Here is a 26,394-nt window from a genome sequence, read left to right on the forward strand (position 1 = left end):
CATCACAGAAGCGCTTCACAGGAGGCTCCCAAGCACTGAGGATGTCACTTAGACAGGGGACGAAACATCTGCAACACAAATTCCCAGCTCGGCGAACAGAACCACAACAACGAGAACCTGAGCTACAAATCTTCTCCCAAACTTTAGGACTATTTCTACTGAAGCTGGCAAGGTCAAAGTGAAATTTAATCGAGGCTTTTGCATTTGTCAACAGTTTTTATAGAGTGAATTGTAGTGAAGAAGGTTATCTCAGAGTACCAATGGGCCGATGGGTCCAATAGACCAGGAAGTGGCAGATGGAATTTAATTTAGATAAATGTGAAGTGTTGCATTTTGGAGAGGCAGATCAGGGCAGAACTTATGTAGTGAATGGTAAGGTCCTGGAGAGTTTTGCCAAACAAAGAGACTTCATGTTGCGACTGTACAGGATGTTGGTTAGGCCACGTTTGGAATATTGCATGCAATACTGGTGGCAATTCTGATCTCCTTCCTATCGGAAGGATATTGCGAAACTTGAAAGGATTCAGGAAAGATTTACACGAATGTTGCCAGGGTTGGAGGATTTGAGTTACAGTGAGAGGCTGATTATGCTGGGGCTGTTTTCCCTGGAGCATCAGAGACTGAGGGGTGACTTCATCGATGTTTATAAAATCATGAGGGGCATGGATAGGTTAAATAGAGAAAGTCTTTTCCCTGGGGTGGGGGAATAGAGGGCATAGGTTTAGGTTGAGAGGGGAAAGATATAAGAGACCTAAGGGGCAATTTTTTCATACAGAGGATGATGCATGTATGGAATGAGCTGCCAGAGGAAGTATTGGAGGCTGATACAATTACAACATTTAAAAGAAATTTTAGATTATTTACAGTGTGGAAACAGGCCCTTCGGCCCAACAAGTCCACACCGACCCGCCGAAGCGTAACCCACCCATACCCCTACATTTACCCCCTACCTAACACTATGGGCAATTTAGCATGGCCAATTCACCTGACCCGCACATCTTTGGAATGTGGGAGGAAACCAGAGTACCCGGAGGAAACCCACGCAGACACGAGGAGAACGTGCAAACTCCAAACAGTCAGTCGCCCGAGGCGGGAACTGAACCCTGGTCTCTGGCGCTGTGAGGCAGTGGTTACCACTGTGCCACCGTGCCGCCCTATCTGGGTGGGTATGTGAATAAGAAGGGATTGGAGGGATATGGGCCGGATTGTGGCAAGTGGGACTACATTAGGTTGTGATATCTAGTCGGCATGGACCAAAGAGTCTGTTTCCATGCTATACACCACTATGACTCTATGACCTTGGGGTGCGGTTCATAGTTCCTTGAAAGTGGAATCACAGGTAGAGAGGATGGCAAAGACAGTGCTTGGTATGCTTGCCTTTATTGGTCAGTGCACTGAGCATAGGAATTGGGAGGTCATGTTGCAGCTGTACAGGACATTAGTAAGGCCATTTTTGGAATACCACATTCAATTCTGGTTTCCCAGCTTTAGGAAAGATGTTGAGGGTGCAGAAAGGTGAGAGGGTGCAAAAAAGATTTATAAGGATGTTCCCAGGGTCGGAAGATTTGAGCCACAGGAAGATGCTGAATAGGCTGGGGCTGTTTTCCCTGGAGCGTCAAAGGCTGAGAGGTGACCTTATAGAGGTTTATAAAATCATGAGGGGCATGAATAGGATAAATAGGCAAAATCTTTTCACCAAGGTGGGGAGTCCAAAACTAGAGGGTATGGGCTTAAAGTGAAAGGGGAAAGATTTAAAAGGGACTTAAGGGGCAACTTTTTTCACGCAGAGGGTGGTGCGTGTATGGAATAAGCTTCCAGAGGAAGTGGTGGAGCCTATTACAATTACAACATTTAAAAAGCATCTGAATGGGTATGTTAATAGGAAGGGTTGAGAGGCATATGGGCCAAATGGAACTAGATTAATTTAGTAAATATGGAGAAGCTGTTCTAAGGGTCTGTTTCTGGGCTGTACATCTCTTTGAATCTATGACTCCTCTGGTTAGGAAGTGAATGCGATTTTCAAACAATTATTGAGAGTGAGGAGACGAAACAGAAAGAAATCTTTTCCAGAGGATGTAGTTTATATTGAGCATACTGGAAGATGCTAGGTAGGTCATTTGAGGGACCTGGGGATTAGGTGAGTAGATGTAATGAAGAGATTTGGGAAGGAGACAGGTACTGACAGACATGGCAAGTGAGTGTGATTAACATTGTGGCAAATTGGTGGGATTGAGAAATACGGGGAGTGGTAGGGATTGCATGATATGCTGAGTGGGTGGAATTGAGGGACATGGTGAATGGGTGGCATTGACAACATGGTGAGTGGGTGGGATGATCTGGTGAATATTGGGAAGTTTGTTGAGCCATGTTGACCTTCCTGGGCCTTTAACCTGTTCTGAGCCACATACCCTCAGGATTGAAAGGAGTTGGCATGATGCCTGTATTTTAACCCAGACTGACTGGGTGGTACCAGACATTCCATAAGGAACCACTTGTAATTTAGAAAGGAGTGGCAGCCGACTGTCTGCTAAGGGTTTGCCAGCCTGGCTTCAGCAACAGTGAGACTGGGGAAGTCAAGGTGGCACCTCCCTTCTGGCATCCATAACCCCTGCAAGTTTACAGACACAAAGATTCTTTACACTTACACAGCACAGTCTACACAGAGGAACACATCCCTCCCCTTCCCTTAGATCCAACTTTTAATTAATATAGTTTCAGCCTAGAAGGAATCGGAGGTCATTCAGCCCTTTCAATAAGATCAGTGTAAGATCAATAAGACCTGTATCTTAACTGGGTTTCACCCCTTGTTTACCGTCCATACCCTGATAAGCTACTGAGCAAAAGTCTTATTGATCTGGATCTAAATAATCCCCAGTGTTCAGGTCATTTTTTTTTAAACCTGATGAACTTCTCTCTGTAAAAGAGTTTCCTAATATCATTTCTGAATGGTGTGGTGCTATTTTAAGATGACATCGTCTTGTTATAGATGCACAGAATGGTTACAGCAATGAAGGAAGCCATTCAGCTCATCAGGCCTGCCTTAGCTGTCATCAGGAGTAAGCCAAATAGTCACACAATCCGTCCTTTTCTCTTCAAGTCAGAATTTGCATTCCCTGTCAAATATTTTACGCGTTCCCTTTTTGGAAGCTATGATTGACTTGACCTTTCCACACTTTCAGGCAGATTATAACCATTACCATAGAGGCAGATGGCATGGAAACAGATCCTTCAGTCAAACTCATGCATGCCAACCAAATTTCCTAAATTTAACTAGTCCCATTTGCTTATATTTGGCTCATATCCCTCTAAACTTTTCCTATTCAGTTACCTATCCAGGTGTCTTTTAAATGTTGGAGTTGTACCAGCCTCTACCACTTCCTCGCTCTAACTGATTCCACACACGCACCACCATCTGTGTGAAAAATGTGCCTCTTAGGTCCCTTTTAAGTCGTTCCCCTCTCACCTTAAACCTCTGTCCTCTAGCTTTGGAACCCCCCTACCCTAGGGAAAAGACATGTGCTATTCAACCGATCCATGCCCCTCATGATTTTATAAACCATTATAAAGTGATTTTATAAAGTCACCCCTCAGCCTCTGATGCTCCAGGGAACTTTTATTTTCCTCTTTATTGTCTAGGCAGCATTTTATTTTAGATTAGATTAGATTACTTACAGTGTGGAAACAGGCCCTTTGGCCCAACAAGTCCACACTGACCCGCCGAAGCGCAACCCACCCATACCCCTACATTTACCCCTTACCTAACTCTACGGGCAATTTAGCATGGCCAATTCACCTGACCCGCACATCTTTGGACTGTGGGAGGAAACCGGAGCACCTGAAGGAAACCCACGCAGACACAGGGAGAATGTGCAAGCTCCACACAGTTAGTCACCTGAGGCCCCAGAGGGCAGTTAACAGTCAAACACACTGTTCTGGGTCTGGAGTCATATGTAGGCCACACAGGTAAGGATGGCAGTTTCCTTCCTTAAAAGACATTCGTGAACCAGATGGGATGTTCCTGACAATCAACAATGGATTAATGGTCATCGTCAGTGTCTTAATTCCACAAACCTTCACAAACCTTCCAGATATTTATTAAATTCAAATTCCATGGCAAGATTCGAACCCGAGTCCCCCTAATACTATGAAGCCATCACCTCTACAAATATGTAGAGAGGTCATAGAAAGATGTAGGAACAACAGGGTGGTGGTGGTAGGAGATTTTAATTTTCCCAACATTGACTGGGATTCACTTAGTGTTAGAGGTCTGGATGGAGCAGAATTTGTAAGGAGTATCCAGGAGGGATTTCTAGAGCAGTGTGTAAATAGTCCAACTTGGGAAGGGGCCAGGTGGTTGAAGTTTCAGTACGGGTAAATGAGCCCTGCCAGGTGGTTGAAGTTTCAGTATGGGATTACTTTGGGGATAATGATCACAATTCCAAACATTTTAGAATACTATGGACAAAGACGAGAGTGATCCAAAAGGAAAAGTGCTAAATTGGGGGAAGGCCAACTCCACCAGCATTCAGAGGAGCTGGGGAATGTAGATTGGGAGCAACTGTTTGAAGGGAAATTCACATTCAATATATGGGAGACGTTTCAAGAGAAGTTGATTAGAGTTCAAGAAAGATATGTTTCTGTGAAAATGAGGAATAGAAATGGCAAGTTTAGGGAACCATGGATGACAGGTGAAATTGCGAGACTAGCTAAGAGGAAAATGGATGTGTACATAAGGTCTAGGTGACTGAAGACAGACGAAGCTTTGGAATAAGATTGGGAATGTAGGACCAAACTGAAATGAGGAATTAAGAGGGCTAAAAGGGATAATGAGATATCCTTAGCAAGCAGGATTAAGGAAAACTCCAAAGCATTTTATTCATACAGAAGGAGCAAGAGGGTAACTAGGGAAAGGGTTGGAGCAAGAGGGTAACTAGGGAAAGGGTTGGCCCACTCAAGGATGAAGGTGGAAAGATATGCAGGGAGTCAGAGAAAATGGGTGAGATTCTTAATGAGTACTTTACATCGGTATTCACTGAGGAGAGGCACATGGCGGATGTTGAGGTTAGGGATGGATCTTTAATTACTCTAAGTCAAGTTGGCATAAGGAGGGAGGAAGTGTTGTGTATTCTAAAAGGCATTAAGGTGGACAAATCCCCATGTCTGGATGGGGTCTATCTCAGGTTACTGAGGGAAGCGAGAGAGGAAATATTGGGGCTTTAAGAGATATCTTTGTAGCATCCTTGAACATGGGGGAGGTCCCAGAGGACAAGAGAATTGCTAAGAAGCGTAGCAGGGATAATCCAGGTGGTTATATATTGGTGAGCCTGACGTCAGTAGTAGGGAAGCTACTGGAGAAGATACTAAGGGATAAGATATGTACCCGTTTGGAAGAAAATGGGCTTATCAGTGATAGGCAGCATGGTTTTGTGCAGGGAAGGTCATGTCTTATAAACCTAATAGAATTCTTTTTTTTTGTAAATATATTTATTAACCAAGTTTTTTAACTTTACAAACATATAAAATTATTGAAAATACAATCAATAACGAATATCCAGAAATAAAAAGAAAACAAACACAAAAACAATACAACTACTGTCACCTAACCTCTAATATCCGGAAATAAAAAGAAAACAAACACAAAAACAATGCAACTACTTGCCAAAACAAACCCTAACACTGTGCAAAGCAACACCAAAAAAAGAAAGAAAAGCAAAAAAAACAGAAAAGAACACAGAATACGGAACAGCTATGCTCGGCGCAAAGCTCCCAAGAGAGGAATGGGAGCATTGTATTTACACCCGTATTAACTCAGGAGACCTCCTCCAGGGCTCAGGGCTTCACAAATCTAATCATCCTGGTTAAACAAACATCCTAGTTAAGACAACTGTCAAATCTGTTTCCAAATAACTCAAGTAGGGCTGCCATGTCTTATAAAAATGGTCTGTTGTGTGGTGCACCATGTTTGTATGGTGCACCATAAAATGTGCTCCATAATTAATTTCTGCCATCCCAGCAAGCCTGTTGGGTTCTCAGACACCCAATTCATCAGAATATTCTTCCGTGCACAGTATGCAAGAATATTAAATAGTTTCTTCCCATGCCCGTCTAAAGATGGTAAATTTGGTAGACCTAAGAGGAGAGATATCGGGTCCACTTTGACTTCAGTCCTCAGTACCCTCCATATTTCTACCGCCACAGTGCTCCAATAAACACGGAGCCTGAGGAATGTCCAGAAGCAATGGGTAAGAGTACCTACACTTATTTTACATTTGGGGCACATTGAAAATGCCCCTTTTTTAAACTTCACCACTTCTGCTAGGTGAGCCCTGTGCAGAACTTTTGACTGCGTAGTGCATGTTCTATTACAGATTGAGATCTTTTGAGTATTCTCCCATATGTTTTCCCATGTTTCAGAAGAGATCTCCACTCCTAGCTCTTGCTCCCAGACCTCACATAACCGGTTAATATCCTGCCAGGCCCTGCACCCAGCGGGCGATAGAGGGCACTAACTGAAAGGGTGCTTGTAGAACGTAGCAACAACTTCTCTGTATCAGAAAAGATCTCTGCTGGGTAACCCATATTTGTAGCTCAGTGGCTCAAAAGACATCATAACCTCCCCCTCAAACAAGTCTCACAAACTAGAAACTCCTCTTGCTGCCCATAGTTTGAACCTTGAGTCAATCATCCCTGGTCGGAACCCTGGCATACCAACTATAGGTGTAAGTGGCGAAGTCTTAGATAAACAATCCTCACTCTGACGCATCGCCTTCCAAGCCCTGACTGTACTAATGACAGAGGTTCCGGCAGAATTCTTTGAAAAGGTGACAAAGTTGATTGATGAGGGATGTAGATGTCATATACATGGAATTTAGTAAGGCAGTTGGTAGGCTGATGAAGAAGATGAAGTCACATGGGGTCAAGGGTGTTCTAGCTAGGTGGATAGACAACTGGTTGTGCAACAGGAGACAGACAGTAATAATGGAAGGGAGCTTCTCAAAGTGGAGACCTGTGACCAGCAGTGTCCCACAGGGATCTGTGCTGGGACCACTGCTATTTGTGATATACATAAATGATTTGGAGGAAGGTGCAGGTTGCCTCATTAGTAAGTTTGCAAATGACACTAAGATTTGTGGAGTAGCAGATAGTGAAGGGGACTGTCAGAGAATACAGCAGAATATCGATAGATTGGAGAGTTGAGGAAAGAAATGACAGGTAGAGTTCAAATCAGACAAATGCGAGGTGATGCATTTTGGAAGATGCAATTCAAGAGCAAACTATACAGTAAATGGAGGAAAGTCCTGGGGAAAATAGATCTAGAGAAATTCTGGTTGATCTGGGTGTTCAGGTCCATTATTCCCTGAAGGTGGCAACACAGATCAGTAGAGTGGTCAAGAAGGCATACGCATGCTTTCCTTCATCAGATGTGGTATTGAGTTCAAGAGTTGGCAGGTCATGTTACAGTCGTGTAAAACTGGTTCAGCCACATTTGGAACACTGCACACAGTTCTGGTCACCACATTACCAAATGGATGTGGATGCTTTGGAGTGGGTGTAGAGGAGGTTCACCAGGATGTTGCCTGGTATGGAGGATGCTAGCTATGAAGAGAGGTTGAATAGATTAGGATTATTTTCATTGGAAACAAGGAGGTTGAGGGGGAACCTGACTGAGGCCTACAAAATCATGAGAGGTATAGACAGGGTGGATAGTAAGAAACTTTTTCCCAGAATGGAGGACTCAATTACTAGGGGGTCATGAGTTCAAAGTGAGAGGGGAAAGGTTTTGGGGAGATATACGTGGAAAGGTCTTTATGCAGAAAGTGGTGGGTGTCTGAAATGCATTGCCAGTGAAGGGGTAGGGGCAGGAATGATACATTTAAGATATATCTAGACAGATACATAAATGGGCAGGGAGCAAAGGGATACAGACCCTTAGGAAATATGTGACTGTTTAGATAGAAGATTTGGATTGACCTCGGCCTGGAGGGCTGAAGGCGCTGTTCCTGTGCTGTAAGGCTTTTTGTTCTTTGTTCTTGTTCCCCCTGAGTAGTCCCAGCCTGTTCTGGGCCCTCTCCAATTTAATAATCTGCTTCTTATAGCAGGGCAACCAGAATTGTATGCAATACCCCATAAGTGGCCTCACCAATGTGCTTGACAGCTGTGACATGACGTCCCAACTCCTGTACTCAATGCTCTGTCTGATGAAGGCAAGTGTACCAAACTCCTTCTTCACCAAATTGTCTACTTGTGGCATGACTTTCAAGGACCTGCACCCCTAGCTCTCTCTGTTCAACAACAATCTCCAACATCCCCATTAACCATGTAAATCCTGCCCTGTGTTGTCTTATGGAGATGCAATGGCTTGCATTTGTCGAAATGAAAGTCCATCTGCTACTCCTCATCCCACTGGCCCAGTTGATCAAAATCCTGTTGTACTGTGAAATAACTCTTTTTTACTGTTCGCTACACTGCCAATTTTGGTGTCATCTACAAACTTACTAAGCATGCTTCCTATATTCTCCATGGGGTGCGGATGTCGCTAGCTAGCTCATCATTTGTTGCCCATCCCTAACTGCCTTTGAGAACATGATGATGAATTTCCTTCTTGATTGCTGCAGTTAGGGAATAAGTTCCAGGATTTTAACCTAGCGACACTGAAGGAACAGTGATATATTTCCATGCCAGGATGGTCTGTGGAGGGGGACTTGCAGAAGATGGTGTTCCCAGGTATCTGTTACCCGTCGCATGCTAGATAGAAGTGGGTTTGGAAGATGATATTGGAAGAGGCTTGAAGAATTGCTGTGAGTGACGATGGTACACACTGCTGTCACTGTGCATTAGTGGTGGAAGGTGTGATATTGAGGTGATGGGGGACGGTTCTACTTTGTCTTGAATAGTGTTAAGCTTTTCGAACACTATTAGTGTTGCACTCATCCAGACAAGTGGAGACTATCCCAGTAAAATCCTACCTTTTTCTTGGATGCTGGAGAGGCTTTGGGCAGTCTTGCCATGGAATTCCCAGTCTCTGACCTGCTCCCTTAATCATAGTATTGATACGATTAGCCCAGTTCAGTCTCTGGTTAGTAGAATCCTCTGGCATGTTGAAGGTGAAGGATTTAGCAACAGTGATATTATTGAACATCAAGGGTGTAAAAGTGCTGTGTCTTTGACAAGATTATTCTGTCCTTGGTTCTTCTTGAGAGGGGTCATAAACGCAGAAGTTCCGATGTGTCTGGTTTATATGAGTTTTTGGGCCAGTTTGATTTTGCTAACAGATACTGCCTCAGCCAAAAGGTTTTCAAGTTTTAAAGAAACACTTGTACAATGAAAGGGGAGTGGCCAATTCTGGTTTGTTTTGGTTTTAGCAAGCAGTTTTGTTTGTAGGTGCTGGTCAAGTTAGTTAGCTGGGAACCCAGGAATCCAGCTCGCTGGACCAAAGGAACAGCTCCATGTTGATGACAAGGAGGTGTTTATGGGAATGTTGCAAGTATTTGGAGCAGCATTGTTAAGTTGTGATAGAGTCGATTGGGTTTTCAGATAAGTTATTCAATATTCTGTTTTATTTTGTTCGTATTTAAATAAATTCTGTTTTGTTTAAAACTCAGTGGTTGGGCCAGCTGTAATCACTCCTGGTACATAACACTTTTCACCAGCTTAAAACAACTAGAAAAGTTAGGATCTGGGCTACCTTCTTGAAATTTTTTGAGGGGGTCTGGCTTGTGAGACCCCCAAGACTTAGCAAGGGGTGATGATTGGATTCTCTTTTGACGGAGGTGGTCTTTCCCTGACTTATGTTTGGTGTGAATATAACTTGTCAGTTGTCATCCCATACCAGGATATTGTTCAGATCTTGCTACTTTTTGACAGACTGCTTCAGTATCTGAGTTTGAAAATAATACTGAATATAGTGCAATCATCAGCAAACATCCCTACTTCTGACCTTATAATGGAGGGAAGATCATTGATGAAGCAATTTTAAATGGTTGGGCCTAGGACACTGTCCTAAGGAAACCCTGCAGAGATAGATTCATAGAGTCATACTGTATTGAAATAGACTCTTCGGTCCAACCAATCCGCAACAACCATAATACCAAACTAAACCAGTCCCATCTACCTGTGCTTGGCCTACATCCCTCAAACCTTTCCTTTTCGTGTACTTATCTGTCTTTTAAATGTTGTAACTTATCTGCATCTACTACTTCCTCTGGAATTTCACTCCACATATGAACCACTCTCTGTGTAAAACAGTTATCCCTCATGTCTTTTCTAAATCTTTCCCCTCTCACCTGAAAATATGCCCACTAGTCTGGAAATCCCCAACCCTAGGGAAAAGACACCTGACATTCACCTTATCTATACCCCTCATGAATTTTAACATCTGTATAAGATCCTCCTTCAACCTCCTATACTCCAGTGAAAAAAGTCCCAAACTCAAACCCTCCATTCCTAGCCACATACTGCTAAATCTCTTCTGAACCCACTCCACCTTAATAATATCCATCCTATAATAGGGCAACCAGAGTTGCACACAGTACTCCAGAAGAGGTCTCACCAACATCCTGTCCAACCTAAACATGTCCTGAAGCTGAGATGACCGAGCTCCAACAATTCCAACCAGTGGACAGTTTCCCATCTGATTCCTATTGGCTCTAATTTTGCCAATGCTTCTTGATGCCACACTCAGGGGTATTTGGGTAGTAGGATTGAGGTCTTGAAATTGGATTTGTAGAAAAAGTGGATCATTGGGATGAGGGATTTGGGAAGGAAGGTGGGCAATGAAATGAGGGATTTGCGGAGAAGGTTGATCCTTGGGATGACAGATTTGGGGAGAAGGTGGATTCTATACTGTATGATTCTATAATGAGATGAAGGAACATATGATTGAGGAACAAGGCGTAATCTGTGAAAAGGGAAAGTCTTGTAGAATCTGCTGATCTATGTTCCTCCAATCCATTCCATGTTTAAACTAAACAGCATGAATTGGGGAGACCTAATTTGTATTAATGCAGTCTGTACAAGGATAGAAAATTTCTTCCAATTTATGAACGCATTTCAACCTTTCTTTTATTAATTGAGTTTAAATTCCACCAGCTGCTAGTATGGGATTTAAACACACAACTCGGGGCAATGATCAGCAACCTCTGCGTTGTTATTCCAATGACATTACAACTACATCAGCCAATCCCACACATCTCTGAATTCAGAACCTCTGGATTGTTCATACTGGACGAATGTCTGAATAACAGAATTCTGTAACTGCCATGATTAGAACCATGGAATCCCTACACTGTGGAAACAGGCCATTCAGCGCAAGTCCTTACCTAACCCCTGAAGAGTAACCCACCCAGTCCCATTCCCCTTGACCACACACCCCTGAACACTATGGGCAATTTAGCATGGCCAATTCACCTAACCTGCACATGTTTGGATTGTGGGAGGAAACCGGAGCACCTGGAGGAAACCCTGACGGGTAGAATGTGCAAACTCCACACAGACTCCAAGGCTGGAATTGAACCTGGGTGCCTGATGCTGTGAGGCAACAGTGGTAACCACTGAGCCACCATAGCATTACTAATCCAGAGATTGGCAGAGAGGGCTCTCTTACAATGTAGATGTTACAGTTGGGGCATTGGAGGAGAGAGATGAAGAGCTGGGTCTGTGTGAAATCTGATTGACTTCTATACCTTAGTTGTGTCTGTGGTGCATTGTATAAAATACAGAAAGGCATTGGGAACACTGAAAAAATCAAAATGTTCAGAACAGAATTTGGAGTATATGGGATTGAGATGAGGATAATTTTTTCAATCAAGAGGGTGAGTTCTTTATCTCAGAGGGCTGTAGCAGTTCAATCATTGAGCAGGTACAAGTCAGAGACTGATAAGTTTCTGCAAATGAATGACCAATAAGACATGAGGAAATAGTGCAGGAAAGTGGTGTTGAGGGTGTGAGAAACAAAGCTCACTCACTACAATAATTTCAGTCCGAGACAAGATCTGAATCAGTAGTGTCATTTATTTTACACTTGCAAGTGGGTCCACAAGGCAGGGACAAAACACACTGAATTCAACAAATACTCGATATTTATATAATTTGGTTCTTACATTTTTTTCTTATTTCATTGTTTCCCCTCCTGTTCACATCCTCCACTTCCCTAAGATCGATACCCATTACTCCTGTTTATCTCTTGTTTTATATGGCCTTGTCTGTGACAAAAATGCTTATTCCTGTTCTCACAAGGCCATTTGACCTCATCCTGTCTTGAGCACATCCTTGCCTTACCATTATCTACTCCTTCCATCTGTGCTGCCCCTCACAGCATCTTATCACTAAGCCCTTTTAATTGGGGTTTGTTCCTGTGTTTCTGTAAAAGTGGGAAACAAATGTTGATACCTACTGTTTATACAGGCATATCTAGTTTAACTGCCTCTCTTCACAGCATTTTATCTAGTGCCTGTATTATCTACCATTGTCTTACAATCCCGTTTCTTTCTTGCAAACATTTTTAGCTAATACAAAAAAACAATTATGCATTTCCTCCACATAAGTTTCCATTGTTGTTGGCTCAGCTCTTGGCTGAAACAATTACACACTGATGTGAGTTCACTTATTTTTATATCAGTAATTATAATTGCAGAATTGCAGAAGTAACATTAATTTACCTATATCCCACAATTTCCCCTTTTTCTTTAATTACCATTTGTTATCTTCTGCATTTTTCTTTTAAGCATTGCCCCCGAAATTCGCAAGCATCATTCCGGAGATTTCATCCATCTTGGTCTCACTCATCCCCTCATTATTTAGTCGATAAAGTTCCTCTGTCTAATTTCCTTTTAGGGGCATCTGTTTCATCAAGGCTGTCTCAATCAGTCTTTGGGTGAGCCCTCGTATTCAGGGTATGATACAACAGCCAATGGCTACCAATACCCCGACTACTACTATCAGGGAAGTAAGGATGGAAACTACCACCTCCTTTCACCTTCCAAACCAGGATTCAAGCCATTCCGTGAGAGATGTGTCTACTCCTGAATTCTCAGCCAGTTCCTCTGCTAAGGTAGTCAATCCCCTTAAGGCCCGAGTAATTGAACCATCAGGTGCAGTGTTATTAGGAATAAAGGTACAACAGCTTCCTCCTAACATCACACACACACACCCTTTTTCTGCTAAAATCATATCAAGGGCCATTCTGTTCTCCCATGCCATCCTACTTGTCGCATCAAGCTGTTCTGATATTCCTTTAACCGCATCTCTTGTATAATTTATAAATCGCTGTTGATTATAGAAAATGTAATTTATCCAATCCACATTTTTATAAATTGTTACCCACCAAAAGAGAGCTTACTCAAAGCCTGCTGCAATCTGGTTACGAGCCTTGAACTCATCAGGTACTCCCTAGGGACTCCTACCAAATCGAGATAAATCCTGTCATCAAAAGAAGTGTCTAACAGTGATCTCTTATCCCTTCCCTTTTTCCCTACTATCTTTTCCTTCTCAAATGCCAGGGTAAATGGAATTGCCAATTGTACAATTGCACATATCCCTCTCCAATCCGGAGGTAGGGTGGGTCTCAATATTTTGCCTCCACAGTACCAGTACAGATCCGCTCGGGGAACCTTTAGTGCTGAGTAGTTCCCTCCCTTCTCCATTTCGGTAACATTTTTAATCTCTGTACATAATTTCAGCTCCCCCCAAATCTCTAGACCGACTTGTGCCTCGTCTACGCACACAAGACGTGTGATTTCCAACTGTGGCGGAAAATGTGGGGGGAACTTGTACATCTTTCTTCTCCAAGGGAGGGAACATCAGAGATAGGGAGGTACAATTCCTATCATTCCATGCAGTCTCATCCTGATACAGGGCTATCATACATTTCATGCCCTTCCTGTCTCGCTTCCATCCGAGCGGAAAGGGAACCACCTGGGCCACTGGCCTACCGGAGGCACATGCATAAGCAATTGCTTTTGTTCAGACTTTTTACAATATACTTTACCCATTCAACCCAGGCATTTGCATCCCCGTACCCAGTTTCTATTTTGATAGTCTGTTTCAAGTCCTTTATCTCTATAATTTTTACTACTTTAGGATCAGCGGGAGGGGTGAAACGTTGTATCTCATTATCCAGTAATTCTGCCTGTTTTCCCTGTCCTACGCTAATTCGAAACAACAGCCAGAGAAATCCTTCCCATTTGCTTTCATTTCTATCCCAAATGTTTCATTTAATTGTATCTCATAGGTGCCCCCTCCCCCCTCCCTCCCCCCACCAGAATTGCTTCGTGCCATGTGGTCTTCTTTATTGTCAGGTATATTGGGTTACACTTTTTATCTGGACAATCGCGAGCTGGTTGGAAGGGGGTCTGGTGTACTGTGACGATACCATTATACCAAGTACCATTCTCAAGGCCATCCCCATAGGACTCAAGATGTATCTCTGAGCTGCGGTACTGTCCCTGATTATCTACATCCCCACAATTTACTAAACTGCATGCATCAGCATCTATTACTTGTAGATTATCAGACTCAGGAACCATTAATAACACATATGAAAATGATATTTGACAAAATCCCAATACTAAGAGAGCTAGCATCATAACTCTAAGCATTCCCAGTACTCTAAACATCATGCTGAAGCACAAAACGACTTAATATACAATCCTACAGAAATAATCCCGCGCTCATGTCGCCACTGTATAATCAGTTACTCAAAGTCTCTTTAGTCTGAGTTTCAGCGGGTCTTGCGTTGATTCAGCTGTCCAGACCTCTTCCTCAACTGGAGATTCCACTGGCCCTTTGATCCGAGTGTAGTGAGTCCAGCCTTTCTCCGCCGTCCTTAATGCCATTTCAGTCGTTAAAAGAGCCTGGTACGGCCCTTCCCAGTCCAGCTGTAATTTAGTCTCTGTCCATGATTTTACTAAGATCCAATCTCCCGACTAGATGGGATGAACGGTGAATTCAAGGGGTGGAGTCTGTGCCAATAAACCCTGTTTCCTGAGGAAAGACAAAGAGGAGGACAAGCCCAGTATATACTTGTTTAAGAACAAATCTTTAGTTTCGGGAATTGGCAATTCTCCATTCGTTCCCAGATAAGGTAATCCAAATAAGATTCCATAGGGGGATAGTCCCAAATCTTTCCTTGGGGCTGTTCGTACTCACAAGAGAGCTATAGGTAAACATTTGGTCCAAGGAAGTCTGGTTTCTATTATTAATTTAGAGAACTGTCGTTTGAGTGTTTGGTTCATTCTCTCAACCCTTCCTGATGATGGTGGGTGCCATGGAGTATGGAATTCCCAGGAGATTCCCAGCCCTTTCATTACCCTTTGTAATACTTTAGAGGTAAAATGAGTTCCTTGGTCAGGATCTATACGGTTTACTAGCCCATATCGGGGAATTATGTGCTCCAATATTGTTTTAAACACCCCACTCGCAGTGGCAGTAGCTAGGGGGTATGCCTCAACCCAACCGGATAAATGATCTACTATGACCAACATATATTTTAGTCTCCCTACTCTTGGTAATTCAGTATAATCTACTTGTATACTCTGAAAGGGTCTCAATCCTGGGTGTCTTCCTCCTGGGGTCTGTTTTCTCAAGACTTTTTTATTTACCTTTCTGCATATTATACATCCCTCACATATTTGTTTAGCAATTGTATATATTCCTTTACATCCATATTCCCTAAGAGCTAAATCACACATTGTTTCTACTCCCCAATGACTGCCTTAGCGTAGGACAGCCATAATCTCTCACATCATCATTTCGTTCAACATTTCCCTTCCATCGGGTAACATCCAATGCCCATCTGCTGTTTTTGCCGCCCCTAAATCTTTCCTTCACCAAAGGACAAGCCCAGAAGGCATCCTTTAAATCTATCACACTAAACCATTTGTGGTCATGAGGGATCTTATTTAATCTCTAATCAGTCCCTCAATTACTGGCTGCAGTCCTCGTTTATCTTCTATAGAAATGGGATATTGTCGCTCACAGACAATGTCCCCTTTCCTTTTTAAATTTATTTCAAGGATTCCTGGTGGGTCCCTGAAGACAGGAACCCCTGATACCCCTATAACTTCATCAAAATTCATAAGCGGAATCGCCCTTTCTTCCCTTTGTAGATCAGGACACTCCCGCCTAAAATGCCCTATCTTTCCACAATAATAGCATCCATCCTATGGAGACCTCCATCTCTGCCCCTGTTGCTCAAACCCTCTATCAATTGCTCCCCCTTGTCCTCTCCCTCTCCCCTTTCCTCTCTGCTCTACATGATGCCACCCGCTGCTCCGGTTGCTCAATATTGGTTCCATTCTTTTCTTAACTACCTCATCAACTGTAGTTACCATCATTTTCACCTTCTGTTTTTGTCTCTCATCCTCTCTCTTTACAAACACTTTCTGTGCCTCTCTTAACAATTCATCTAATGGTTTTTCACTCCACCCTTCTATCTTCTGTATCTTTCTCTGTATGTCTGGCCATGCCTTTGTCACAAAATGTACTTTCAAAACACCCTGTGCCACTGGGTCCTCAGGGTTCATTCCAGAATACTTCCGCATTGAGTCTCTTAATCTTTGGAAGAAAGCTGAAGGAGTCTCACCTTTCTCCTGTCTAACTTCAAAGGCTTTAGTCAGATTCTGTGACTACAGAACTGCCTCTCCTATTCCTTTCAGAATCAGGTCTTTCAATTCCCTCATTTCTTCTCTATGCTCCGGGTTTTGATTTTCCCACTGGGGGTCTCTGAGGGGAAACTTCATCTCACCTATCCAGCATCCCCATCTCCAATCGGGTGTTCCCTGTCCCATATTTTAATGGCTGCTCCCCGTATAAGTCCCCTTTCCTCCCCAGTAAATAGTATATTCAAAATAGACATTAACTCAGCCCATGTATACAGACTGGGCCCCAAACATTGATCAATTTGTTCAGACAACCCTACCGGATCCTCAACCAGGACCTTCATTTCCTTTTTAAATGTTCTGACCTCCCCACTGGTGAGGGGGGGGGGCACTTACAAACCCAATCTCTTTGTCCCGGATTGGTACCCCTGAAGGGGATAAGTCATTACATTCTCCCCCTTTTTCTTTTTTTAAAGAAATATTGCAATATTTCTAGCTCTCCATAACTTCAAACACCAATTCATCAATTCATACTTGACTAACTTTAAAGCCTGTTCCTAACTTGTAAATATATTTATGTATTTACATTCATTTATTCAGTATTTCATATTTAAAATGTAAATGCATACAGTTCCCAATTTTGAAATCCACTGTAACACCCAGTTTTAGTCCCTTAATTTAAATCCAAAATTAGTTTTCTTAAGTAGTCCTGACCAATCATTGCTCAATTACAATACTATAGGTCGTGAAATAATCAAAGCTGCCTTAAAATAATTTGTCTATTCAAGTTAAAAAAACTTCTAATACATGAACAATGGCCGAATCCAAGGTCACAGATATAAACCATAGGAGTTTCGTTTTTACCACAATCTAATGTTGAACTGAAACTTCAACTGTCCTCCATAAATCGCTTTTATGTAAAGATAAAGAGATTAGTTAGAAACTGGCAGTCATGACCTGTAAAAAGAACAGGAGTTTTTTTTTCATAATCTCTATAGAATCCTTAACCTTAAAAGAAATCATGTTAAGTTTCCATAATAAAAATCAGATTCAAAACAGTCCTGGAACTCAAGCTCCAGGGAATAAAACTCAAACATTCAATCACCAACAAACAAATGTGCATTCAAACCAAATCACAAAGGGTTAAACTTTCTACCAGCTGTACATTCTTTTCATTCTCTCTCTCTCACATATTGACATATAAATTCAGATATTTACAAACCCAGTCTTCGTCCGACCTGTACTTTGGCCAGAAGACGGCGGGACGAAGAATGGATTCCTTAGTCCATACAAAGCAACAATATTTAATCATCTTTTTTCCTTGTACAAGTATTACTTATTCAATTCCACAACATCCTGCCCAACGGACCTTCTGGAGGTATGTTGTAAGGGACCCCACCTCCATTTCCATTGCCTTGTTCCTCTTCTGTTTTCCCGGAGGCTTTTCCCTTACCCACGGCACAACCCATATTGAGTTCCTTCGTTAGTCCCTTATTAACTACTAAAGCTCAATCCCGGCCACCAAGGCAATACTTACAAGTCAATTTTCTTACTTAGGTCTGTGTACAGAGTTGCCTGGCCCCTTTTTGACATATTTTCCATCAACCTCCCCTCACCATCTGATTCAGATGTCTCTCTTGTGGGATTCGTACCAGTCGCCCAAGGGAACGGACCAAACCGGGACACAAGACCGCTCCTCAATGGGGAACGGGACGCGTCTTCCCAGTGTACAGGGCCAGCCACTCCCCCAGGCGATGGAAGAACATCCCAGACGAGCCCCCAATTGTGAGAAACAAAGCTCACTCACTGCAATAATTTCAGTCCGAGACAAGATCTGAATCAGTAGTGTCATTTATTTTACGCTTGCAAGTGGGTGTGATGGCCACAAGGCAGGGACAAAACACACTGAATTCAACAAATACTCGATATTTATATAATTTGGTTCTTACATTTTTTTTCTTATTTCATTGTTTCCCCTCCTGTTCACATCCTCCACTTCCCTAAGACCGATACCCATTACTCCTGTTTATCTCTTGTCTTATATGGCCTTGTCTGTGACAAAAATGCTTATTCTTCTTCTCACAAGGCCATTTGACCTCATCCTGCCTTGAGCACATCCTTGCCTTACCATGATCTACTCCTTCCATCTGTGCTGCCCCTCACAGCATCTTATCACTAAGCCCTTTTAATTGGGGTTTGTTCCTGTGTTTCTGTAAAAGTGGGAAACAAATGTTGATACCTACTGTTTATACAAGCATATCTAGTTTAACTGCCTCTCTTCACAGCATTTTATCTAGGGGCTGTATTATCTACCATTGTCTTACAGTCCCGTTTCTTTCTTGCATACATTTTTAGCTAATACAAAAAAACAATTATGCATTTCCTCCACATGGTTTCCATTGTTGTTGAATCAGCTCTTGGCTGAAACAATTACACACTGATGTGAGTTCACTTATTTTTATATCAGTAATTATAATTGCAGAATTGCAGAAGTAACATTAATTTACCTATATCCCACAAGGGGATGGTCAGTCAATTTCTCGAATAACCAGGGAGGCTCGATGGGTTTGAATCTTGTTCCTATGTTGGGCTCTGCCTGAAGGGTGTCATTAGGTAGTGGACCGCAGATGGGCTTCCATGCAGACCGGAGTTTCTCTCTGCCTCAGACCTCCTCTTGGTTTTGATCTGATGTGGATATGGAGCAGCCTCTCAGCCCATTCTGCCCCTAGTCCTGATATCTGGTTGAAAGGAGGGCAGTACCCTCTGGGTAAACAGCTGGTCTGTGAGGGGAACTTGCTGGGACCTGCCGAAAGGTGGCAGCACCACCAACTTAAAGGCTCCTCCCAATTGATGGAAGCGTTGGCACCGCCTATCCAATCAGAGGAGAGAACACGGCGAGCGGGCGGAGCCACGGAAACCCGGAAATGAATGGGCGAGGGTGGGCCGTGACCCGTGACCCGGTAACTGTCCGTCATCGCGGCGAAGGGAGAGAAAATATTCTGTAGGTTCAAAAGGTAAATATTATAAATAACTGTATATTAGTGAGGAAAGAGAGAAGGAAGGAGTCGGGGAGAGAAGTGATGAGATTGTGAGAAGAGGGTTATGTCGAGGGAGGGATCAGGAGGAGTGGGTGCGGGAACTCTTGGAGGAGACAGGGAGAGGGATTGGGTATGAAGAAAGGGACCGGGGGACAGGGGCTTGGGTACGTATGTGTGGGAGGGAGTTTGAGGGTGTTACTGTGCTGCTCCTTGTATCTTGTTTACATCAATAAATGCTTTCATCGCTTTTCCTTCAGGATGGTGTACCTTTCAGAGCCTGAGGCTGACCTGGCTTGACTGAGAGCCAATCTGGTAATTCTGTCCTGTTATAATGTAGCAACGCAGTGACCAGTTAACTTTCAGCTAAGTCCCATGAGCAGCAGTGTGACAATGGCATTTGATAGCAGATTGGGCCATGGATTAGATTCTCATCCAAAGACAGCACTTTTGACAAGCAACTTTTCCCTCAGTGTTGCTCCCCTCATTGGAGGTGAGAAGGTGATGTAAGGATCCTGTGATAAGGAGGAGCAGGTGAACTGAGGACCCTTAGAGAGAAGCAGACAGTTCAGTAATGAGTTTGACTCTGGACAAACAAGGATAAGATTTTTCTCGGCTGTATTTAAGTAGAAGTAAGAGTAATGAAAAGCAAATATTCCCTTTAGTTAAAGTATGTCTGGGAAGATCCTGATTTGTGCATCCTGCTTTACTGTATGTGGGAAATCCTAGATGCTTCTGGAGACCTGGCCAACTATGTGTCTGGAAAGTGTCTCCAGCTGGAGCAATTTGAATCCAGGGGTTTAGAACATAGAACAGTTAAGTGCAGGCCCTTTGCCTCGAAGTTGTGCTGGCGTTTTATCCTACTCAGACTAACCTTCATTTTACTAACTTCCATGTGCCTTTCCAAGAGTCGCTTAAATGTCCTTAATGTATCTGACTCTACTATCACTGCTGGCAGTGCATTCCACGTATCCACCACACTCTGTGTAAAACTTGTACCTCTGACATCTCACCTAAACTTTCCTTCAATTCCCTTAAAATTATACCCCTTTCTGCTATGGGGAACTGTCTCTGTCTATCTACTCTACCTATGCCTCTCAACATCTTTTGGAGATGCCGGTGTTGGACTGGGGTGTACAAAGTTAAAAATTACACAACACCAGGTTATAGTCCAACAGGTTTAATTGGAAGCACTAGCTTTCGGAGCGCTGCTCCTTCATTGTGTTGTTGTGGAGTACGCAATTGTAAGACACAGAATTTGTAGCAAAATTTTACAGTGTGATATAAATGAAATTATACATTGAAAAAAAACCTTGATTGTTTAAGTCTGTCATCTGTTAGACTGACCATGATAGTTTTCACTTCTTGCATATGTAACTCTCAAAACTTTTTTTTAAAAAGTTACATTCTCAGGTTAACTGTAACAATTGGTGTCAGCGCAGATAAGATGTTGAGATGCTGAAGGTGTTAGACCCCTGTATTCCCTGTCTGTGCCATAATGTTTAGACTGATTCTAATCAAAAAAGTGCGTTAGCAGACTCATGCAGTTTTTGAGCAAAGTACAATGTAACTCTGCAAGTACAAATTCACCCCACAAGTGTATATTGTATGTGTGCATGTGGGTTTTTGTGTGTCTAGGGTGGGAGTTGTGAGTGTCTGTGAGAGAGTGTATATGTGTGTGTGAGTGTAAAGTCGTCTAAGTCTGTGAGAGGGTGCATGTGAGTGTGGGAGTGTGTGGGTGTCTGTGTGTAGGACTGCTTCTGTATGTGTGTATGTGTATAGTGCAATGGTGATCACCTGTCGTGTGACTTGAAACCAAGGTCCCAGTTGAAGCCCTCCCTATACGTACCAAACTTAGCTATCAGCCTCTGCTTGGCTGATAGAGCAGAGGTGACCACCATTGCACTATACACACACACAGACACTCCTACACGCACACACACGCTCACAGGCACTCCTACGCACAGACACACACTCAGACACTCACTCCCTCCTACAGACCCACACTCTCACATGCACCCTTTCACAGACTTAGACTACATTACACTCACACACACACATACACTCTCTCACAGACACTCACAACCCCCCCACCCCAGACACAGACACACACACACACCCACACCCCTACAGACGCACACACTCCCACACTCTCACATGCACCCCCTCATAGACTTAGACCACTTTATGCTCACACACACATACATTCTCTCTCACAGACATTCACAACCCCCCACCCCAGACACAGACACACACACCCACTCCTATAGACACACATGTTCCCACACTCTCACATGCACCCTCTCACAGACTTAGACCACTTTACACTCACACACACACATACTCTCACAGACACACTCAAATCCCCATCCCAGACCATACACACAAAACCACATGCACACATACACATATACATTTGTGGGATGAATTTATACTTGCAGAATTATGTTGTATTTTGCTCAAAAACTGCATGAATCTGTGTAGCACTTTTTAACGCACTTTTTAGATTAGAATCAATCTAAACATTATGGCACAAACAGGGAACACAGGGGGCTAATGCCTTCAACATCTCAACATCTTACCTGCACTGACATCAATTGTTACAATTAACCTGAGCAAGTAATTTAAAAAAGTTCTGTGATTTACGTATGAAAGGGGTGAAACTATCATGGTCATTCTAACAGATAATCAAGGTATTTTTCAATGTATAATTTCATTTACATCACACTGTAAACTTTTGCTCCAAATTATGTGTCTTACAATTATGTCCTCCACAACGACCTGATGAAGGAACGGTGCTCCGAAAGCTAGTGCTTCCAATTAAACCTGTTGGACTATAACCTGGTGTTGTGTGATTTTTTTTTTTAACTCTCAACATCTTGTATGCCTTAATCAAGTCACCCCTCATCCTTTGCTCCAATGAGAAAAGCCCTATCTCCCTTAGCCTTCCTTCATAAGATAGGCCCTCCAGTCCAGGCAGCATCATGATAAATCTTGTCGACACCCTCTCTAAAGCTTCCACATCTTTCCTATAATGAGTCAAACAGAACTGAGCACAATATTCCAAGTGGGTGGTCTAGCCAGGACTCTGCAGAGCTGCAGCATAACCTCGCAGCTCTTAAACTCAGTCCCACTGCTAATGAAAGCCAACGCACCATACTCCTTATCAACCTGGGTGGCAACTTTGAGGGATCTATGGATGTGGACCGCAAGATCCCTATGTTCCTCCACACTGCCAAGAATCCTACCTTTAACCCTGTATTCTCCATTCAAATTCGACAGTCCAAAGTGAATGACTTCACTTTTCCAGGTTGAACTCCATTTGCCACTTTGTCTAGATCTGCATCTTGTCAATGTCCTGTTGCAACCTACATGAGCCCTCCACACTACCCACAAACTCCACCAATCTTCGTGTTTGCTTGAACAGCAGTTTGCTCTAGGGTCTGCTCAGGAGACGGAGAGGTTTGTAGCTGGCACATCTCGGGATATGATCGCTCTCTAAGAAAAAACAGGCAGTGAAGGAATGGGTGCTAGTGAGGAGGAGGAGACGAAGCAGGGAGCGAAGGAGTCTTCTGAATGCATCTTGTTTAAAAGCTGTTTTACTGTGTTAGTTCCTCAATGGGGACCACTGAGCATGGTCTGCTGTTCATGGAGGGGGAAAGAGATGTAGAAAGACAGTAGTGGTTGGGGACTCATTAATAAGGAGAATAGATGGGTACCTCTGTGACGTGACGCCAGGATGATAGGTATGTTGCCTTCTGGATGGCGGGGTCAAGGATGTCAGTGAACAGCAGCTGGGCATTCTGAAGTGGGGAGGGTGAACAGCCCATATTGTATAAAATTTTAAGGGCCCAAATATTAACTGGACAGTTCTACTTATAAGGTGAGGAAGGAATAACACTTTTTCAGTGTTTTTAGCCAGTATGTAGAAAGCCCAAAACAGTTCTGAACTTAACATTGGGAAATGAGCCCAGGTAGGTGGAAGATGTATCAACAGGGGTGATCATTTTGGAGATAGTGACCATAATTCAGTTAGATTTCGGCTAGTTATGGAAAAGGGTAAGGATAGGCCAGGAATTCAAGCTCTAAAATGGGGAAAGGTTAATTTTACAAGGATAAGGAATGATTTAGCCCAGGTAGACTGGGAGCAGCTACTTACAGATAAATCAGTGTCAAACCAGTGGAAAACAATCAAGGGATAATAATCAGATTACAGGGTAAATATGTTCCTGTAAAAACAGAGTGGGGCTGAGACTGGAGAATCCTGGATGTAAAGGGCGTGAATGTTAGGGTTAGATAGCAAAAGAGAAATTAATGGCAGGTGCCCAAGACCTGCATGTCTGCATGGGTTTCCATTGGGTAATCGGGTTTCCATCTACAGTCTAAAGATGTGAGGGTTAGGTGGATTGGCCACGTTAAATTCTCCATAGTGTCAGGGGTTATGTAAGCTAGTTGGTTAGCCATGGGAAATGTAGGGTTTACTGGTATAGGGTGGGTGAGAGGGCTAAGTCTGGGTCAGAGGGTTGGTGTGGATTAAATGGCCTCTTTCTGCACCATTAAGGATTCTTATTCTATTCTATGACTTCAAAAGGAAACGTATTGGGCTCTGGGATAGAATTGGGGGTTGGACTTGAGTGAATTGCTGTACAGGGAAACACGGGCTTGATAGGCCAAATGGCCCACTGTGTCAAAATACATACATGATGATGACAGCTAAGAACTGCTTGGATGCAGCAACTGGGATTATATTTCCTCTTTGTTTTTCCAAAGATTCGACATGGACACGCGCTTCACCAGGGGCAAGTCTCCCATCCTGGAGCGCTCGCTAACTCGTCCAAAGACTGAGGTCAGCCTGAGTGCATTTGCTCTCCTCTTCTCCGAGATTGTGCAATACTGTCAGAACCGGGTGTACTCTGTGTCAGAGCTGCAGAACAAGCTGTCTGAGCTGGGTCAGCAGGTCGGCATGCGTATCCTGGATGTGCTGGTGATGCGTGAGAAAAATGGCAAGCGTGAGACCAAAGTCATCAACATGCTGCTCTTCATCAAGGTCAACGTATGGAAGGCACTGTTCGGCAAGGAGGCTGACAAACTGGAGCAGGCCAATGATGACGACAAGACCTACTACATCATTGAGAAGGAGCCCCTCATCAACGCTTACATCTCAGTGCCCAAGGAGAACAGCACGCTAAACTGTGCCTCTTTCACTGCGGGCATCGTGGAGGCCATTCTATCTTACAGTGGCTTCCCTGCCAAGGTCACTGCTCACTGGCACAAGGGCACCACGCTGATGATCAAGTTTGACGAGTCGGTCATCGCGCGAGATAAAGCTCTGGATGGACGCTAAGCTTCCGCCCGAACTCACTCTGCCCTGTTTAGGTGCCCTCAGCCCTCAACCCTCCCCTTTCTCTTACCACACCATCCACCATCCTGCCCTTCTCAAACCAGTGAATGTTTGCTACCTGTTGTAACATTGAAATAATCTTGCCTTCAGCCCTCACTGAGCTTTCCAACTTCCAAGATTCTGCTATGATCAGGCCTCTGTTCCTGGCTCTGTCCTGCAGTAGCCTCCCCTGTGCTGTGGGACCTGACCGATACAAATCATATCTGAAAGAAGGCCAGCTCTTCCGAGTGTTTGCACTATCTGAACTTGTATGGAAAAGTTACCAGTTATAAAATCAGATTGCAGAGATGGTGGCAAAACTCTCGAGGCTGCCTCGATTTAGGAATTTTTCTCACCTTGGTAATAGTTAGCATGAACAGTGGGACAGGATTTTACAGATTTCAGTTTTAATCCCCTGAAAAGGACCACTGAATGTGGGATATGGGATATTTCTGGAAATTGGCAAACTGCATCTAGGGCTGTTCTTGTCTCACAGGGACATTGTGGAGGAATCTTCTTTCTCTGTTTAACCCTGTGTGTAATTGCTCTGGGAGTATTTGTATGGTGGGGAGGTGGGGCTGCTGGAGGAGAATGTTTGGGGACAGTGTACAGGAAACTGTACACTGTGTCAACCCCATGGCATACCTGTGCTGAGGGTGTTCCAAGTGTAGAGGGAGCTTCACTTCTGGTTTAAAGTAGTAGATGGACCTGTACTCTGTATCTAACCCTCTGTTGTCCCTGTCCTGGGAGTGTTTACTGGCACTGCATACCTGAAACCACTCATATTTGACAATAGATTGCTTTGTTTCTCTTCCTTCATTGAAGAATTGTGAGATGGTTGAGTGTCTGAGTTGAGGGTTTGTTTCCCAGTGTTATGTTGAGGTGGTTCATTTGTCCGATCTCCATGTGAAGTTAATCCTTTTACTTGAACCCAGCCCAAGCAGAAAAAGAACTATGAACAACTGTGTATATTATTTCAATAAATCCAATAAACAAAATAAATTGATGTGAAGAGAATGGGCTGTCTCATAATTTGTGATTAAAATGGGTGTAGCTGATGTTTAACTCCCTGGTAGTTTCAGTTCCAAGTCGGTGTGTGCTGCAGAGAAAAGCCTCTCCCTCTAAAAAGTGTGTAAAATCTAAGAGGTTATCATCAGCACAGTGAAATCATTTGTTTATCTAATCAAGGCTCCAATTCTTTGCCTGTTTGAGTTTTTGCCTCTGGGTAGCTCTCTTCCTCTAATTTTGTGGCTAGTTTTTCCTCAATGGTATAGTTACAGGAATATCAACTAATCTTTTGAGCACCAAAATCCCCCTCTGAATGCAAGATTGTCCAAAATAAGATGGACCAAAACATTTTGGGTAGTACTCCGAATGTGCTCCT

At 43.3% G+C, this 26,394-nt stretch overlaps 1 protein-coding gene and 1 long non-coding RNA gene across 4 annotated transcripts; one reads left to right on the forward strand and one right to left on the reverse strand.

Annotated features, from left to right (window-relative positions):
• Positions 1-11,991: 11,991 nt before the first annotated feature.
• On the reverse strand, positions 11,992-19,388 carry LOC132835926 (uncharacterized). The gene is made up of 2 exons (XR_009647313.1): positions 19,103-19,388; positions 11,992-14,979 (listed from the first exon to the last, which is right to left on the reverse strand). It is a non-coding gene; the product is annotated as an uncharacterized LOC132835926 (long non-coding RNA).
• A 132-nt stretch (positions 19,389-19,520) lies between these two features.
• On the forward strand, positions 19,521-26,027 carry trappc5 (trafficking protein particle complex subunit 5). 3 transcript variants are annotated; one of them, XM_060855006.1, is made up of 3 exons: positions 19,521-19,609; positions 19,891-19,945; positions 24,401-26,027. In XM_060855006.1, the coding sequence occupies exon 3, from the start codon at positions 24,408-24,410 to the stop codon at positions 24,972-24,974; it is 567 nt and encodes a 188-aa protein (XP_060710989.1). In that variant the 5' UTR covers positions 19,521-19,609; positions 19,891-19,945; positions 24,401-24,407; the 3' UTR covers positions 24,975-26,027. The 3 variants fall into 3 exon arrangements, with proteins under 3 accessions (XP_060710989.1, XP_060710988.1, XP_060710990.1); XM_060855005.1 differs by lacking the exon at positions 19,891-19,945; XM_060855007.1 differs by lacking the exon at positions 19,891-19,945 and having other exon boundaries at positions 19,527-19,596.
• The last annotated feature ends 367 nt before the right edge of the window (positions 26,028-26,394 follow it).

Source organism: Hemiscyllium ocellatum, chromosome 45 (assembly GCF_020745735.1).
Source record: "Hemiscyllium ocellatum isolate sHemOce1 chromosome 45, sHemOce1.pat.X.cur, whole genome shotgun sequence".
NCBI classification, from domain to species: domain Eukaryota; kingdom Metazoa; phylum Chordata; class Chondrichthyes; order Orectolobiformes; family Hemiscylliidae; genus Hemiscyllium; species Hemiscyllium ocellatum.